The following is an 18,253-nucleotide window of genomic DNA, read 5'->3' on the forward strand; positions in this document are numbered from 1 at the left end:
GAGTTCATCTGAGTACAGTGAACTCATTTTCATGTTCAAGAAACCAACTGAGATGACTTTTTGGCATGGTGCATTATCAGAAGAGGCACACTGACGGGAGATGCACCCAGTGTGCTTGTCTGCCGCTGTAGCTTTCCGTTTTAAGGTTCAATGCGATGTGCGTCATAGTTATTGTAGTTTTGTATTTTCTAATTAGTTTTTTATTTTTATTTCATTTTGATTATTTTGTTTTTAGTTCAGTTTAGCTTCAGTTTGCCTCCAGGGAGGATTTTCTTGTTTCACCTTAGTTTTTATTGTTTAAAAATGTTCAGCGTTAGTTTGGGTCTTTTTAATTATTATAACACAAAGTGCATATGTCAGAGGCAAGCTCTAGGAAAACTAGTACAGATATTACAATAAAAACACAGAATTTCTTTAAAGCAGTTAACTCATTGACTTTTGTAGACACCCAAAAGTGTCCTCATTAGTCCAGCTCTAATAACATTTGTACTAAACTCAGATACTAACAGTAAGGAAAATACTTCTAATTCTTTTCAGTTCTTCGTTTTTATGTTAGGTTTAGTTTTAGTTAACTATAAAAACCTTGATGTGCATTCAGAGATCCTCTCCTACATACTTTGTTGTAACAAGCGGTGGTTTGAGTTACTGTTGCCTTCCAAATCAGCTTGAAGCAGTCTGTCGTTCTCCTCTGAACTCTTTTTTTGGACCGGTCTCTGTAAACCTTATAGACCGTTGTGTGGAGAAAAATCCCAGATCAGCAGTTTCTGAAATACTCAGATCAACACATCCGGCACCAACCACGCTGTTTAAAGTCACTTAAATCACCTTTCTTCTTCATTATGATGCTCAGTTTGAGCTTCAGCAGGTCACCTTGAGCCCATCTACGTGTGTAAATCCATCTAGGTGTTACCTGAGGTTGGCTGATTGGATTTTTGCATTAACTAGCAGGTGAACTACTGTTGAGTATACCAATAGAGTTAATAAAAAAAAAAAAAAAAAAAAAAAGCACCCTAATAGACAATCCTATTGTAGCTGGTGACAGTACACTGTGCATTATTTATTCTACCACCAGAGGGCAATGTCTTTAAAAGGAAAATTCCAAAAGAGGTGTTTGATTCATAAAGTCAGTCAGAATTTAAAACCATTTAATCTTTGACACAAATCCTCAACACCATGTTCATGAAACAATGACATCTCTTTATTTTGTAACATTTCAGTGTGCACACTTTAGATTTTGTTCCACGTTCACATTCTTGGAATGTAACACCACCAAAGTATCAATACAAGCCTATTTACAGCCACTGTTCTCAAAATGTACCCCATAGAAAAACATCACATTTCATGAAATGAGACTGTGTGGACGGGTCAGGTTTTAGACAAAATGATCAAGAGGTGGGTTGCACATGATGAAACTGAAAACCAGACAGTTACTGTTTTAAATGATGAGTCAAACTGGAAGTATGCATGTAATGCTGTCGAAACAGAAAGCTAACCATGGAGCATCTTGGAAGACCTGTGATGCTGCTGAGATCCAAGAAGGGACACTTTAACACTGTACAAAGCTTAAGATGTACCACCAACCCTTCTCATGTAAACTTTATTTGTAGCTTTGTACATTTTTTAGTAAGTACAAAAAAAGAAAAGAAAAAAAGGGATGTAACATTTCTTTCATCTCCTTGTGGTCTTTGAAAAACTTATTAGGGACACTAGCCATTGTTAACAATGTAGCACCTGAGAGTTCTCTATGACACAAACAAGAAAGATTTAAAGAGGGGGAGGGACTGCACCAAATTTGCACAACATCACAAGCCAACAGTTCTTAGTTGGTCAGTTCAGCCTTTGTAAATGTTACAAATACAAAATAAATAACAATCAAATAAAACAGAGCTCGTTTGCCACAAATAAAGTTAGAATAAAGCGTTCTGGGGTGTAAAACTGGTTATTTCTATTTCTCATGTAGGCACAGAATGTGACCCTGAACGTAACCCTGCAGGGCTGCACCACAACACTGGTGAGCGTCAACAACACACTAAACACTGGTGAATCCTGACATTGCTCAATGCCCACTCTTCTTTTCCTTCTTTTTAATTTGCACCCTTCGAGGACTTGCCGCCACTTAAAGTATATATGCTGAAATTAAGTTAAACATTCAAGTATTTACATTCTCATACTGTAACACTTAACTATACACCACATCACTGTAAGAAAAAACTGAATTCAGAAATCAAGTATTCTTGAAGCAAAACTCGACCACAGTGACCCACAAGTGGGTGAAGAAAAAGAACCAAAAAAAAAAAAAAAAAAAAGTCCGGTCCACTGTGCTGACAGCTGTAGCATATATACCAGTAGTCATGCATTAGTAACACAAACAACAGTCTGCTCCACTTGGTTTAAATGCACTGAGACGTTTGTTAAATAACAAGTCTAAGCTGCCTTCATTGCTCTACAACACCTTCTCTCACTCTCCTGTGACCCCTGACACAGTTATGATGCAGTATCAGTATCAGACCTCAAAGTCTAACCCATGTTCTGAGGGAAGTTGCACTTCTTCAAAGTGTTTCTGCTATGGTGAAAACATCACCCAAAGGTACACGGAATCTGATCCACCCACCTGACAGAAAGCTGATGCAGTTTGTAACTTACAGTTTCCCCTTTACTTTCATATTCTTTTACAGTCTGTGTGCATGGCAGCATTTGGTTTTGAGACATTTCAGTCAGCTTTGCTGTGCACGGCATGGTCAATCAATCCAAAGGTTGACATTAAAGTTGCTCCAATCGAGCCATCCTCTGCTTGTTTATGAAGATTTGAAAGCGATGATGAAATGTGAGAGACAAAAGGAAGAACCTGGTGAGATGATTCAGAGGCACGCTGTGAATTCAATTCTAAAAAAAGTTTCCATATCACAAAACCAAGTCATATGAGCTTCAAGTGCAGTCCGATTTAAGTGGTGTTTTGTTTTTGTTTTTAAACCGTCATCAGCTCAATGCTTCCTCGTCACTACCTGACTGGTGTAAAAGTCTGTTGGCGCAGACTGCTGAGGAAGGACTAACAATGATCTCATGACAAACAAACGCAGGGCCGAAGGATGGGGCTGTGGTTAATAGGCTGTGTTGGCAGATGAGGTGAGGGTCCCCTTTGAGGGGAAAATTACAGAGAAGCCCATCGGTTCATGATGGTGGAGTAACAAACCGGGAAGATCCAGATCATTTATCTGCAACTGCTGCCGCCATGGGGGATCGCATGGTACCGCGAGCAGTGGCAGTCAGCTCCTCGATTTCTGTGTTTAACCGTCTGATTACCCACTCCATCGCCTCCCGACCCTAAAACAGACACAAATGCCTCACATTATAACGCGCAGTGATGAGGATTTTAAAATCAGAAGAGTAACTATTTCATTTCATTTCATTTTTATTTATTTCACACTTGGTACTACAATCAAACAAAACAACCACATCTTCTGTCAACAAAACACAACAACCATGTGTGAAAAGGAGCAGGAAGAAGAAAATATTCTTATTAAACCCTGCCCCCTATCTACCATCGAACTTATATCACCGGTGGGCACCAAAAAAATCAGGAACAAACTAATATTGACATTTCTCTCCGGTCGAATCCCAAACCAACATCACATTCATTCGCATTCTTCATACTGAGTTATCGTTTTAAACATATAACACTTTTTAAAACATTGTAAATTTATACAATTCTTTAAATTATAATGAAGTGAATTCCACAGTCTTATACCCCTAACCGTTGTGCTCATTAATCTTTGTGTAGTCCTGGCTAACTGATGTTTAAAATAAAATTTCCTTCTATTCTCTTCTCCCCTTGAACACATCAAAAATACTCTTTGTAACTTAAAAGGCAAAATATTATTTTTAGCCTTAAACATAATTAATAATGTCCGTAATTTCACTAAATCTCCTAATTTTAATAATTTTGATTCTATAAATAATTTATTTGTATGTTCTCTATATTTAACATTATGAATTATTCGTATAACTTTCTTCTGTAATAGGTTTAAAGGTTTTATGGTATTCTCATATGTATTCCCCCAAACTTCAACACAATAGTTGATATATGAAAAAAACAAAGAAAAATATAAAATACGCATTGTTTTATAATTTAATAAATCTCTTATACTACCCAAAATATAAATACTTTTGACCATTTTCTTTCTAATATGTTCAATATGAGATTTCCATGTCAAATTCTCATCCACTATTACACCCAAAAAACGAAATTCAGTAACTCTTTCAATCAATTCTTCCTCTATAAACATAATGACTTTATCCTCCTTTACACGATTGCCAAATATCATATATTTCGTTTTTGTCAGATTCAAAGATAATTTATTTACATCAAACCATTTTTTTTATTCTTAACATCTCAGAAGTCATAATTTCAACCAAGTCTTTCAAATTCTCTCCAGAGCAATAAAAATTTGTGTCATCTGCAAATAAAATCGAATTTAACCTTTTAGATACGTCACAAATATCATTAATATATAAATTAAAGAGTTTAGGTCCCAAAATAGAACCTTGAGGAACACCACATACAATCTTCAGTCTTTCAGAAGTATTGCCAAAATAATACTATATTATCAAGGTGAGTTTAAGGAGGATTTTAAAGGCAGCTTTACCTTGCTGGCATTGACAGATATGGTCTTGGCCATGAGACCCTCGAGGTGGTTGCTCAGACTGACGCCTTTCACACTGATCAAAGCCTCCTGTGTCAGTACTGTCCTGAATATGCAAGCATAGAAAAGTCACAAACACAGCTGAAACAAGTTTTTTCTTTGTAGTTTTTTGTTTTTAAAAATCTTGGAGTTAAACATTCAAAACCTTTTTGCAATAATATTAAGGGTTTTTTTAATGTTGTGCTTTTTAACTCCAATTTAACTGATGAGAAAGATAAAAATGAGTCCCTTACTTTTCTGGGTCCTGTGGATGTGGCTTGTATGTCAACTTCTCATCCACAGACACCAGGTTGGTAAAGGAAATCTGTAAGAACAAAACACACCTGAAATCAGTCTTTTTATATCAGCATCTGCCACAAGGTGACACATAGCAACCACATCAAATCTATAGTGACAGAAATGCTGATTAGACAAGTAAATACAACTGCAGAGATCAGGTTACAGTTACATCCTTCCATAACAATTCGGCTTTCATGTCTGTATTGATGAAGCATAATAAAAGTATTTGTCAATCCTACTCACGTTTGTAGACTGCAGCTCAAACGTCTGCTGTTTAGGGTCCACTACTGAATGTTCCTGGACATACGTGCATGTTCTTGTGACCCCAAACATCTGCAGGAAACAATAAAATAAAAAAAATAATACAATTCTGAAATGATACAAGGAAAAACAACTTAACATTACCCAGTCTGAACAAAACACGTCGATCATTTCTCTTATCCTTTTAACTCACCGACTTGGCCAAAGCAGGGAGCCCCCACTCTGTGCTGAGCAGTCTGGTGCTGTGTAACCGTCCCTCAGTGTCCACACTTCTGTCCAGAACATCCACACCAAAGACACTGGGATTCATGGGATTGGGATACTTCTGCATCGCAGCCTTGGTCACCGTCTCCCATGGGTGGCTGTTTGAATCGATATCAACGTTAGAAACGGGCAATTTAACATTCTGAAGATGACTCAATGCTTGCTGCTGAGAGTGTGCTCTTCAGTGTGGAAAAACATCTTAGATTCTGAGGTTACTAAGGTAAACACTACTTAAAAATCCACCATGCCTGTATTTCACTCATCTTACAAGCAACAAAAAGGACCAGTTGCGTTATTGTGCATCTCTACCTCCATCAGAACAAGTGTACAAGTGAACTAGAACAGATATTTAATAGACATCGCTTGATTTGACTTGTTTGGCTGGAGAAAAGGTTTAGTGCATTTAGTATCTTGCAATGCAAGCAGAAGATGTGGTGCATTTGTGGCTCCGAACAGTCAGATCCATTCATGCAGCGCTTTGTCTCAAACATTCAAGTTAGCAGACGACCCGCTTAACTCCCAACCCAATTTAGGAGGTAATAATATAGGAGAAAATTATTTTCTGCAAATATGGGGACATTTGAATGTAACAACATCGCTGATGGTGAATCACAATAGCGTCTGTGTTTGCAGACAGGCGGGAGAAGAAACGCCCCCTCTGCACAGCGCAGACTCACAGCAGCAGCACCCACGGCTTTTCTCTGGAAACTTCTAGTAGAGGGTTTAAGCAACCAGACTGATTTTATTTATCAGTCGCTGTAAAACGAGCAGAAATGCTCTGATTATATACCGTTTATTGTGTTTAAACGACAGACCGGTCGTTATGTAACGTTCCCCGTCGATAATGTCAAACACGCGGGTAATTAAATTTTTCTTTATCCCGTAACAAATACCAAGGCTCGGGGAAAGCATTTGAAAACAGTCCTCCAAGGCTGAAATGTTACAATAAACCTAAACATCATTACAGTCATAGTATTCAAGGCGAAAAAATTAGCTTTAATGTTAGCAGCACAAAGCTAACGACAAAAGTTAACTCGGGTAAAGGGCACTTTAATTTCAAATACCAATACATGTAGCAAATACAGGCTTCAGCTGTAAACATCAAACGCGGTGGGAAGTCAAAAGTCATTTCTAAACATAACTAATATAAACTAAAAGCGTTGGGTAACTCGACTAAAGCGGCGTGCCTTCGTGTTATCTAACTTATCTGCAAGCTTCGCCCAGACTGCACACGGAGCCACGAAAACTGATTATATAAGAAGAAATAGCCAACTTAACAACCATACTTTATAAAACACTACCGCAAAAAAAAAGAAATACTCACTTGAAAATGTGCTCTGACGTCCAAATCTTCATTTTTACCGTTTTTCTGTCAGAGCACGGGAGCCGGCGACAAATGACAGCGTGACCACTGACAGAGGAAGGAAGGAAGGAGGGGCTGAGTGAGAAACCTTTAACAGTCTTAGCCGCGATGCTCCCCCTGCTGGCAGACAGAGCTGCTGCACCCCTTCCAGAATAATCCATTTGTTAAACACCTCTGAGACCCTCAGCAGCAGGGGCGGATCTAGAGAAATGTTCTTAGGGTGGCATAAAAAATTTAGGGTGGAAAAATCAAAGCCATTTCTTTACACTTATGCAGGTGTTAAATTCTGTAATAAAATACATCAAATGCAGGATAAATAAAGTCTTTCTGATTCTGAATTTGATGTATTTTAATAAACATGTTTATACATTTTTCATATAAACATAGTCTGCAACTTTCTTACTGGCTTAAGCCCAAATTATTACATATTTCAGTTACATAAAAAATGTGAATTTTGATGTTGTGTACTGTGTAGTCTATATAATAAATAAGCACTATGCCCAAGAAGTATAAAAGAAAAAAAAGCTACACAGAAAGCTACACAACAGGAAGTGGATGAGTTAGAAATACAAGTCTAAGTTCAGTTTCACACACTTTTTATTAAAAATAATCAAAGTTTTACATGCTTAAATTTGCACAAAATATCAGAAGTCTGCACTGTTAGTTGCTACAGACAACAACAAATCAAGCCATTTGATGCTATGTTTAACTATTTTTTATTGGGGGGTAACATTTTGCGGTATATTTAGTTTTAGAACTTATATTCAGTGTCAATTTTAGCTAGGCTAATGCAAACTTAATTTAATAAACAACATTTTCATGTACAAATCTATGGTGGTACTAGGGATGGCAAGAGATTATGCCACCAGAGAGAGTGATCGTTATATAATTTTCTATGAATGGTCCATGTATGAAATATAAGTGTATATATATGTAATGGTTCAATTCAATTTTATTCATATGGCATCAAATCACAGCAACAGTGGGAAGGAAAAGCTCCCTTTTAACAGGAAGTAATAACTCGTGATTAATTGCAGAGTGGTGTAAAAACACATAGCAACTGAAAAAAGGTGAGTGAAGAAGAAGCACTCAGATGGTGTTTGTCACCAGGATCCAAATGGGAGCTAGTTCCACAGAACAGGTGCCTAAAAGCTAAAGGCTTTGACCCCCATTCTACTTTTAAATAGCCTAGGAACCACAAGTATGCCAGCAGTTTGAAGAAAGTGGCCTGATTATTCAAGACATTGTCTGTGATTTTTTTAAGTTCCTTTGTCAAATTCCTTTGTCACTTTGGGTGAACATTAACAACAAATATAAGAAATGTTTGCATTTTTTAATTGGTTTTTCCATCTTATTATTTAAAAGAAAAAAATTCCAGGTCATAAATTCCAGGTCAGCCATCAGTGATTTTAGATCCAATATTGTGTAAATGTATAATTTCAAAGATTTGTGTAACTTGATATTACAGCATACATCGTCATTTACTATGGACTTAATTAATAGATTAACTGTCCATGCAGTCACATCATTATGTGAATAATATGAAGTACAAAGATTCACAAAAATAACCCAAATATTCACAGTTCCTATGAAGAAAAGTCCTACTGTCTGTTGCTATGGTAACAGTGGCAAAATCTTCAGATTGAAATTGAAACTGTTGGCTGCACAGCTGATATAAGAAAGAGAAGCATTTTTATCTGTAGTTGAGTTGGAATTCTCCATCAGTCAGACCTGTTAGTGGGAAACATTTGTTAGTAGCAAAATTATTTCAAGTCAAAGATTCACATTTTCCCACAAGTTGCTTGACCTTGTTCTTTTTTATTCATTGTGCAGGAAAATGTATTCTACTTGTTGTTTTTAATTAAAATCAGCACCCTATAAACTCACTGCATTCATTCACATTGTGTAGATATGCAGTGGTTTAAAACTACATAACACATACATTTCAGTTTAGAGCATTTAGGCAGGGATGTCTAACTCATTTATAACATAGGCCACAAACAGCCCGCTTTGATATTAAATAGGTGTGACCAGTGAAACTCCTCTTTCTGTCAGTGTAAAGAACTTTAACTGAACATTTAATCCCTGAGATAGTTTAATATATCAACTTAATATAGCGTTATAATATAGATAGCTTAATATCGACTGATTGACCGCTTCATGAGGTGGTTGAGGTAAACCACCTGCAGCTGAATGTGGCCAAAAAAAGGAGCTGGTGGTGGAGTTTGGCAGAAACAGATCCCGACCCTCCCCCATCTGCATTGGTGGGACTGATGCCGAAATAGTCACATCCAACAAGTTCAGCTGGATCACAAGCTGGAGTGGTCCGCCTACACGGACGCTGCCTACAAAAAGGGTCTGAGCCGGCTTTACTTTCTACCAAGGCTCAGATTCTTCTATGTATGCAGCAGGCTGCTCTACATGTTTTATCAGTCTGTTGTTTCGAGCACCATCTTCTTTCCTGTGGCATGCTGGGATGCAGGCATCAAAGCAAAGGACGCAAACAGACTGAACAAACTCATCAGGAAGGCAGAGTCTGTTGTTGGCATGAAGCTCACCACCCTGGAGGAGGTGATCAGTGATAGCATGCTGGCAAGACTGCTGGCGATCTTGGACAATGACTCCAGGCCCCTCCATAACACACTGGACAATCTGAAGAGCAGTTTCAGCAACAAGTTACTTTAACCTCGCACTCTGAGGGAACGTTAGAAGAGGTTGTCCCTTCCCGCTGCTTTCAGACTCTTTATTTCATCCACTTGGGTCAGATCCACACATGTTTAGCAGAATTAATCACACCTCAATGCACCTTGTCACTTTTGTACACCACAACATATATTTGCACACGTACTTGTCCTTTTATAGTTATATGTATATTTATATTTACACATATATCTCTATGTTTATCCACTTATCTTAATGTTTATCTATCATAACTCTGTTTCTACACACATTTATATGAGTGCTTCTTGTTTTTTGTATATTTGCTGCTATGATAACCGATGATTTAACTCTTGGATTAATAAAGTTTTTCTGAAGTGCAATTTCAACTGTACGTCTACCATTTTTCTCCATGATAAAGAAATGCTGCTGCAGTAAATGAAATAAATCTATGAGTGTGACTCTTTCTGTATTATACCTTCTTGAAGCTGTTTTCTTAATTGTGTACATATTAATTATTAATGTAATTTTTACTAGTCCCTTGCACATTTTCTGTCTTACTTTTTAGTGTTCATTATTTAACTTCTTTTTTTATTATTATATTTTGTGGGGTTTTTTACAGTTGTAAATGTAAAGTCTTTGCTCCTTCATAGTATGAGGCCCTGACTATGCACCCGTGATGCTTTTACATGAACTATATTAGTTATTTATTCAAGGCTGCACTATTGGGGGGGTTGTCATTATTGTTGTTGGTTTTTATCCTGCCAGCTGCTGTAACACAGTATTTTCCCCTCTGGGATCAATAAACTATCTATCAATATTTAGGCTTAAAAAGAAATAAATGTGTGAAATTACAGAAAAATCCCTGGCAAGCTGTCCCATAATTACTTTTTTAAACAGGGTTTGTTAATTCACAGACCATACCACTTATTTATTTATTTTATTGAAATTTAACTTTATAATTTACTGTCGACTCAAAGTAAACAATAAAAAGCCAGGTACTTTGTTCATCCACGGAAGGCGGGACAAATAAAAGTACCAGCTGTCAATCACGACCAAAAACTGTTTTATTGGCTGGGAGGAAAAACGTCTTGCGCCTGTCAAATACGTCATCACGCAGACATCCGACCTGTCCTTGAAGCTACAACACAGCCAAGATGGTCGCATACTGGAGACAGGCAGGCCTGAGGTATTAAAATAAAAATAAATATGTAGTTACAATGAAATGGCTTGTGGTAAATGTTGATTGCTTTATTTTAACGGGGTTTAAAATGAGAACAGAATGCTCTGTCAAAGAAAATGTTGGTTTTTAGTGTTAAATTCTCAATTTAGCTACATAGCTAATATACTAAGTTTACTAACGTTAGTGTTCCCCACCGTATGCGTTTAATTTATGGCAGTAGCATTACCTCAATACCGAGTCAGGTGGGACTTCCTCTGATAGTATGTGGTTTCTTAATGAAGAAGAGGTTGTTCTTGTCCTCTACAGACAAATCATTGTCGGTAGCATTTAGCATGTGGCTAACCTGTGTGTCCTCTCTGCAGCTACATCCGCTTCTCCGCTATCTGCGCTAACGCGGTGCGGGCTGCCCTCAAGCCGCAGTTCAAAGCCGAGGCGATAAGGGCCGCAGAGTCCAACGTCAGAGTCCTCAAACCTCAAATTAAAACAGCATGTAAGTTCATCAGCTTTAAAGGTACCAACGCTGTTCTGATCACAGCTCATGCCCTCTGATAGAGTGAATGTCAGGGAGAGGCGGCTGTGACGGTGCTTTCAGTGTCTCCTTCAAATAGTGGTGTACTGGGTTATTATTACTGTTGCACACACATTTAAGCTCCATATCGTTGTCCTGTCTAGTTATGGTGAAGCTGGCCTCGTATTTGAATTGTCGAATGCATAACAATTTAACAGTGCATCAGTTTAGCGTTCATTTTATTCAGACAAAGTCAAATGCTCTCAACAAATAAATCAAAAATATAAAGGAATATATTGGTTTAGGAAACGTGAGTATGCATTGAGATTTATAATACACAAGTTTTTTTGAGTATTAAAATTCAGCATTTGAGTGCATTTATTTGGTTGTTTCAGTAGTGGTCACTATTAGCTCGTATTGCTAATGTGCTGTGGTGGTTTCCATTCTTATCAGGACTCTGAACTAGATGACTTGGTGCAACATTTCACCAACTTGTTTTATTGTGGTGAGGTGAGCTCCAGGAGCATTTAACAAATGTGACAAACTCTGCTGAAGGGGAAATGTAGATGTTTTATCAGGCGTGGAGAGTTTAGGAGCACGTGGCATGCTCCTAACATGGGTACTGTCCTTTGTGGCTGACAGCTTAAGTTTAAGATCTCAAATTTGTTTAACTATAACCTTACAGTCACTGAATGTTTTAGATTTACGAAGACATTTTATGAGGATCTTTTCATTAATGTTTCCATTCTGCTTTGCTTTCCTTCCAGGATGTTTGACCATGATGTAGATATTTTTTTTTCTCATGGGTTGTGAGGTCCTGCAGCTTACCTGTCCTGCACACCGTGGAGAAGAAAAATAAAAGCTGGTTAACATCAAGATGATGTGTTAGACTGGGGACCTGAATGACACTGCACCCCCCGCCCCCTTTTCATTTGTAATCAAAATTGTATTAAAGATGGATGTTGGAATTCTTTTGTCTCCTTGTGTTCTTGCCCTTGTAGTGTTGTAGTGAATCTATTGTGGTATTTACAGTACTGCACAATACGACCATGATTTTTGTCAAACACTTTATTTTGATATAAAGCAATGGAGTACTCTTCATAGTTATACACAGAAATGTAGTATTTACAGAGGTATATGTGTGTGGATCCATGAGTATATTAGTCATTAGAAGTCAGATGGGGATGCCATCTTTTATACCAGTAAAAAATGTAATTCGAAAGCATGCGTTAACCAATGGTATGAAAACAAATTGCATTAAAAAGAAATCAATAGGGCTTTTTACTCTTAAATGCAGTTAAGATCATAGGGTAACGTTTTTTTTCTGGCAGGTAATATAATAGATCTTTGGTCACTTAATTTTTTAGATTTTCGTGTAGGTGGTCATTTAAATTCATCAAATTTGCTTTCTGGATAGGAATTGAAGTGTTAGTGAACAGTGCAGCTCTCTCATTAATGACCTCTAGTTTATGGTCACATGAGAGGTTTTTGGCTGTGGTACATCTTGATGTCTGACCTTTCATATCTTTAGCAATGATTTACTGAGCTGCTTAAAAACACTTCTCAACTTGTCCTGTCACTTAACGTCAGAGGCCATGATTGAAAGGACACGCAGGGTAGCTTAATGATAAAGCCAGACCATTTTCTAATAATAGATTCATGCTGATGTTGCGTTTGTACTTTTCTTTTTATTTACTTGAAATCATCCTTCATAAGTTACAAGCGTAAAGCATGGGCATTCTGACAAGCCACTGAGCCCTAGCTGTCTTTCTTCTCTCTGGTCATCTTGATCATGGTCTCTGGTGATCGATAGAGGAAGATGAGCTTCTCAAACAGTGTCTCTTCTAGCTCCATCTCTCCCGTCTCACGAACCACAAAAATGTCTGTGCAAAGCTTCAGGACTCTGTCGACACATGGTAGCTCCTCAAACATGATGGACCTGGATATCCCATTGAAGAATTCCCTGACAAACTTTCCGATGACTAGCACCACTGACATGTAAAGACCCACGATGCTGTCGTGAAGAGGGAAAGAGGACAGGTTTTGTGTGTAAATGAATCCACAGCTATGAGAAAGATTTCCTGTCAGGATGCAGTTAAAATGTCTTGTTACCTACCCGTGTCCGGCCAAAAACCCCAGACTGGAGGGGCTGACTTTATCGCTGAACACCACTAACTCGATGCTTTGACATTTGTGCTCGGAGGACGTGACAACTGGGGAGCACTCTTCCACCACCCACCACTGATCTGCCTCCTTTGACGTCCCATTGACCTGCTGAAGCTGGATTGACATGGGCCTGAAGAAAGCCAGCGCCTGAAGGTCTGGACGGTCTGTCAAGTCTAAGAGATGATATGGGTTTAAAGCAAAGTGCATGTTTTATACACCAACAACAAGGAATGAGACTGACCTGCTTTGATCAGGTAAAAAATACAAAGAGTAACTAACCTACTTTCATCCTGGTTCCCATTTTGGACTCAGGTCCTTTGGGACCCCTGATGAATTTAGGCAGCAGAGAATCAATAATCCTAGAGAGACAAGAAAACTCATATTAACACCATAAAAATTTCAAAACATTCACTAATGTTGTACACTGGAGCTCTCCAGGGCTGCCTGAGTTCCCTTACATTAAATTTAGTTTGATGTTTAACCTTCTATGTGGTATAGGGACAAGAAGAGCAGCAGAGCCACATTTTCTACATTTCTGTTTGATTTACATTTACAAATACTTCATCACCTGAATAAAACACAATAATAAAGCATGCATAAACCATCTGATTGTGTTTTGACTGAGACTCACACAGGTCTGCTGCTGTTGCCTTTAAGCATTCGCACAATCCCTTCCCTCAAGGTTTTGTCGTCAAACTTCACAGTGTGCTCTCCCACGGTCTCTGCATTCATTGATATGGACGCATTCCTTAGGAGAGGAACATATTTGCCGGTGTCATTTTAAGTGTTATTTGCACTGGTGCAAAGTGCAGGCAAATGATGTGAAATTGCAAGTGCTTAAATAAAGTTAGCAGAAAATATCAAGTAATAAGAAACAATGGGCTAGTTTCCCAGATTTTTGAAGTTGATATGACAGTATAACTACAGTCATGTGAAAAAGTAAGTACACCCTCTGGTTCAGTACTTTGTATAACCCACCTTTAGCAGCAAGTTCATTTTCTCTATGACTTTAGCGGTCTTTCACATGTGGAGGAATTATGGTTGACTCTTTTAATGTAAACATTGCTTCAGTATATTGAGGTTAATAAGTATTCTATTGAGCTCATTCACGGTCCTATCGTAGTATTTCAATCTGAAATCTGGACTTTGAATGGCCCATTGCAACAAGCACTCCTCTCATGGATTTGTGTCTGCTCCTACTGTCTTAAGGCTGCTATTACTAACATGACCTGCATTACTGAAAACCAACACAGACATGTCTCCTCCCATCTTACATGTGTCCGACAATTTAGTTAACCACTACACTATGAAGCCACTGACTGGGCCACTGTAACAACCTAATTCTTTTATTTTGTAGATTAGCTACTGTGCTTGGGATCATTGTCCTATTGCACAACCCAGTTTGGGACAATAGCCTTACATTTGAATCTACCATGAAGTCCTCTGGATAGCAAAGTATACAAAGGAGTTAATGGTTTGCTCAATGATTGTGTCTGTAAAACAAGCCCAAATCATCACCCCTCCTCTATGCTTGACAGTTAGTATGAGGAGTTTTTGCTGATGCATTTGGTTTTCTCTCATTGTAACAATAAAGGACATTGTTGCAGAAGTCTTCTTGCTGTGGCGCCTTGTTCTTTTTAGAGAGTAGATGCTTCCAAACAAGCCATACTTGTTCAGTCTATTTGTATTTTTACTGTCATGAACTTTAACATCTAACATGCTAACTGAGGTCTGTAGAGTTTGAGATGTAGTCATTGGGTTTTTTTTCTTCCCTGAGCATTGCATGCTCTGACTTTGGGGTGAATTTGCTATGACGGTGTCCATATCTTTGATGGTTAAATTACTTTTAAGAAAAATAAATTTTCTTTCTTTGTCTCAACTAGCTGACAAAAATACTAAGCAGAAATGATCTGAAGGTGAAAGATACACACACACACAGCCTGACCTGAGCAGTGTCCAGCGTAAGGTCATGTATATGTGAGATGAGTTGCTGAGCTCCTGGATCATGGCCGTTCGACTGGCTGGGCTGATGGTCCACAGTAAACTGGCATCGCTCTTGATCTTAGCAACAAGAATGTCCTCAGCTTCATAGTTCATGATGAACTGCATGGCAGACTGAGAGAGTGATTGAGAGATGATTAGATTTCCTAGGTTATTTCAGCAAATGCCGCTGCAGTGTTCTGGTGAATTTGGATAATGATATTTCAACATCAACTAGTGTTATATAATACAAACACAGCATAAACTCTATTTCAATATGGCACAGTGAGTCCATGTAGAGAGTTAATAATGAATAATGAATGTAATAAGTGTAGTGTCATCTGACCACCCGAAGTTATATCTTCTTGTAATGGATATTGTGTAAGAAATGCTGGACAGTAATGTATTTCTACAGGTGTTCTGGTTTTCTGCTCTAATACCCGAAATGACTGCTCCCTCCTGTGGTCATAGATGGTATTATTACAGCTAGGACTGAGCTCATGAATTTGTTTTATAGTTTTCGAGGTTAATGTATTCTGTTAAAGAACCAGATTGAGTGGAGTTTTGATGCTTTATGTATTTGTTTCTATTTACAGTAGAATAAACTGTGTCTCACTGGATGAGTCGCATAAACTTTGGTGAGCCTGTTGAATTTTGCTTCTGTGTAAGGCACCAAGTTCTGCTCCTGGGCGCTCATAGTGAACAAAGGCTGTGAGAACACACAAAGATGCAGCAGAGAATTAACACATGTCCACACACATACACATAAACCATGACACTATTGCAGGGAAGTCATGTTTCTTGTGTTTAATGATAGCAAATATGAATTTAGTTTTCCATGCACCGTGACTTTGCCGTTTCACCTTAGAAGGAAGCACAAACTTTATAAATAATATTAGTAACCATAACATTTTTTTGTGGAGAAAAAGTATAATGAACACAAAATATGATGTATCGATTCTGACCTCGTATCCTGCGATGCTGAGCTGGATGGAGACGTCTAAAGGCTGATTGGTCACTCCGGCTGCTGACTGGACCAGTGACATGAAGAGCAGTGGGAACCAGATGATGCTGATGAGAGCAAAGATGATGAAACCTCCCATTCCATATTTCACCACCTTCTTCTTCTTCTGCCCTGGAGGGTGGGGGAATTTCTGGAAGAATTACGAATAGATTACCATCAAAAGTTATTCAGTCCACTGGATAAAGACGTGCCATTTCAACAGCTCGTCTCAATTTTCCTGCATCATAAATTTATAAAGGTAAGCAAAGAGTTCTGGTAGCTCACAGCCCAGACTCTCTCATATATTTAATGGAAATTTCTATAGTCTACACTGAAAAACACACATTTTTCTGTAATTTAATTGTTTATTTTGTACTTGTTCAGGGACTAAAATGATTTTAAAAGTAATTTCAACTACTTTCTTAAGCACTCCTGCTTACTTTCTCAGACTCCCTCCAGCACTTGAGGACGAATATGTTAGCGTAGATGTCTTCAACGCAAATCCAACTGGAGAGAGACAGCGTGGTGTCGGTCCAAACCCAATCCATCACCGCCCTCAGCTCTGTCAGGAAGGGAACCATCCGAAAACTGAAAGAGGAGAAGAGAGAGAGAGAAAAACGTTTTGAATTAAAATAAAAATTTGATCATGCTACAAACAAACCAGTCACAGTGTAAAACGTGTCTGAAGTATTTATGTTGGCGGTTATTTAGTTACAGTTTAGCCGGTTTTTGTACCCCTGAAAGAGGAAGAGGTTCAGGTAGTTGTAGTTCTTGGTGAGGAAGTTGCCCAGGATGCGGTTTGGGTAGCCACACTTGATCTGGTACGCAGACAGGCCGAAGTAGATGCACTTTACAAAGTACCACAGCTGAGCAACTGGGTTTCTGTTGAACCTCCTGGAGCAAATAAACAGAAGAGATATCGATCTTTGCTCCTTTTATTGTCATGGATCAGATTTGTTTATTTTTATTTTTATATACTGTGCTTAACAAATTTAATAGGCCTCTGTCGAATGTAAGATTTATGTGACATTAATCCACCAGTATGTGCAAGCTCTTAAACTGAAATCAATTTTTTAATGATAAAATATAAGTATTGTTGTTATCCATGAAATTCTAAGATTTACTGTTTTACAAAAAAGCTGAAAAAAATAATAAAGCTTTATTATTTTTTGATTACGATGCCAGATTACAGTTATCCAGCCCTGAACAGAAAAATTTGTTTTGGTGGTTGAATGTTTGAAAAGGTCAGTCATACAATGCCAACTTTATTTACAAAGCACTTCATTGAGTTTGACTTTATTTTACTGAGTAAAAAATGAGAAGAAGAAGAATTTATTGAACAATGACCTCTCTGTGACACCAGGGAGAATGAAGAACATCCAGAAGTGTATGCCAAACACCAGCACCACCTGGAAAACGCACTTTCCCAGCAGAGACTTCTTCAAGTAAAGGGCTCGGTCCACTATCATGGTACCAAACTGGATCAGTAGCATGACCAGAAAGGCCTCTGGAACCTGGTCTTCTGACAGTGATTCTGTGATGTCAGCCGCTGCAGAGTATTTCTACAGAGCGATGAAAATTAGCCTCATTGTCATAAATCATACATGTCAAGTAAATTTTATTTATGATTTAAATAATAAGAAATATTCATATGTTTGTGTAGTCTTACCCCAAAAGCCCAGTATCCGTATATGGTGACAATGAAGTTGACGACATCAATGAGAAACATGAGGGCGTAGACGTCACACACAGGGCTGTAATCTGGGTGAATGATGTCATAGAAAAACTGCCTTATAGGTAAGTAGATGTGAAGGCCGCTGCAGAAAGAGAAGAGACTGCAGAGTAAGACAGAAACGGGAAGCTCCTCTCCACTAAAAATAAATCTATG

At 38.1% G+C, this 18,253-nt stretch overlaps 3 protein-coding genes across 3 annotated transcripts in view; 1 reads left to right on the forward strand and 2 right to left on the reverse strand.

Moving 5' to 3' along the window:
- Positions 1-1,128: 1,128 nt before the first annotated feature.
- On the reverse strand, positions 1,129-6,944 carry LOC146684224 (PRELI domain containing protein 3B-like). The gene is made up of 6 exons (XM_085444171.1): positions 6,829-6,944; positions 5,434-5,602; positions 5,223-5,312; positions 4,934-5,004; positions 4,644-4,746; positions 1,129-3,321 (listed from the first exon to the last, which is right to left on the reverse strand). Exons 1-6 carry the CDS (start codon positions 6,858-6,860, stop codon positions 3,205-3,207), a joined length of 582 nt encoding a protein of 193 aa, XP_085300297.1. The 5' UTR covers positions 6,861-6,944; the 3' UTR covers positions 1,129-3,204.
- A 3,685-nt stretch (positions 6,945-10,629) lies between these two features.
- atp5f1e (ATP synthase F1 subunit epsilon) lies at positions 10,630-12,184 on the forward strand. The gene is made up of 3 exons (XM_085443739.1): positions 10,630-10,714; positions 11,071-11,198; positions 11,984-12,184. Coding segments are annotated over exons 1-3 (162 nt in total). The 5' UTR covers positions 10,630-10,682; the 3' UTR covers positions 11,986-12,184.
- A 143-nt stretch (positions 12,185-12,327) lies between these two features.
- The window catches only part of LOC146684226 (piezo-type mechanosensitive ion channel component 2), a 29,727-nt gene continuing 23,801 nt past the window's right edge, over positions 12,328-18,253 (reverse strand). The window contains exons 42-52 of the mRNA XM_085444611.1: positions 18,035-18,182; positions 17,713-17,927; positions 17,101-17,259; positions 16,806-16,953; positions 16,328-16,516; positions 15,979-16,071; positions 15,328-15,497; positions 14,014-14,130; positions 13,662-13,741; positions 13,333-13,555; positions 12,328-13,230 (exon numbers count right to left, since the gene is read on the reverse strand). Coding sequence (XP_085300737.1) covers positions 12,975-13,230; positions 13,333-13,555; positions 13,662-13,741; positions 14,014-14,130; positions 15,328-15,497; positions 15,979-16,071; positions 16,328-16,516; positions 16,806-16,953; positions 17,101-17,259; positions 17,713-17,927; positions 18,035-18,182 — 1,798 coding nt within the window. The 3' untranslated portion in view covers positions 12,328-12,974. The remainder of the gene's footprint in view (positions 13,231-13,332; positions 13,556-13,661; positions 13,742-14,013; positions 14,131-15,327; positions 15,498-15,978; positions 16,072-16,327; positions 16,517-16,805; positions 16,954-17,100; positions 17,260-17,712; positions 17,928-18,034; positions 18,183-18,253) is intronic.

Source organism: Copadichromis virginalis, linkage group LG20, assembly GCF_057382275.1.
Source record: "Copadichromis virginalis isolate Kocher_CV1m ecotype Utaka linkage group LG20, C_Virginalis_male_GT1.1, whole genome shotgun sequence".
Classification (NCBI taxonomy): Eukaryota; Metazoa; Chordata; class Actinopteri; order Cichliformes; family Cichlidae; genus Copadichromis; species Copadichromis virginalis.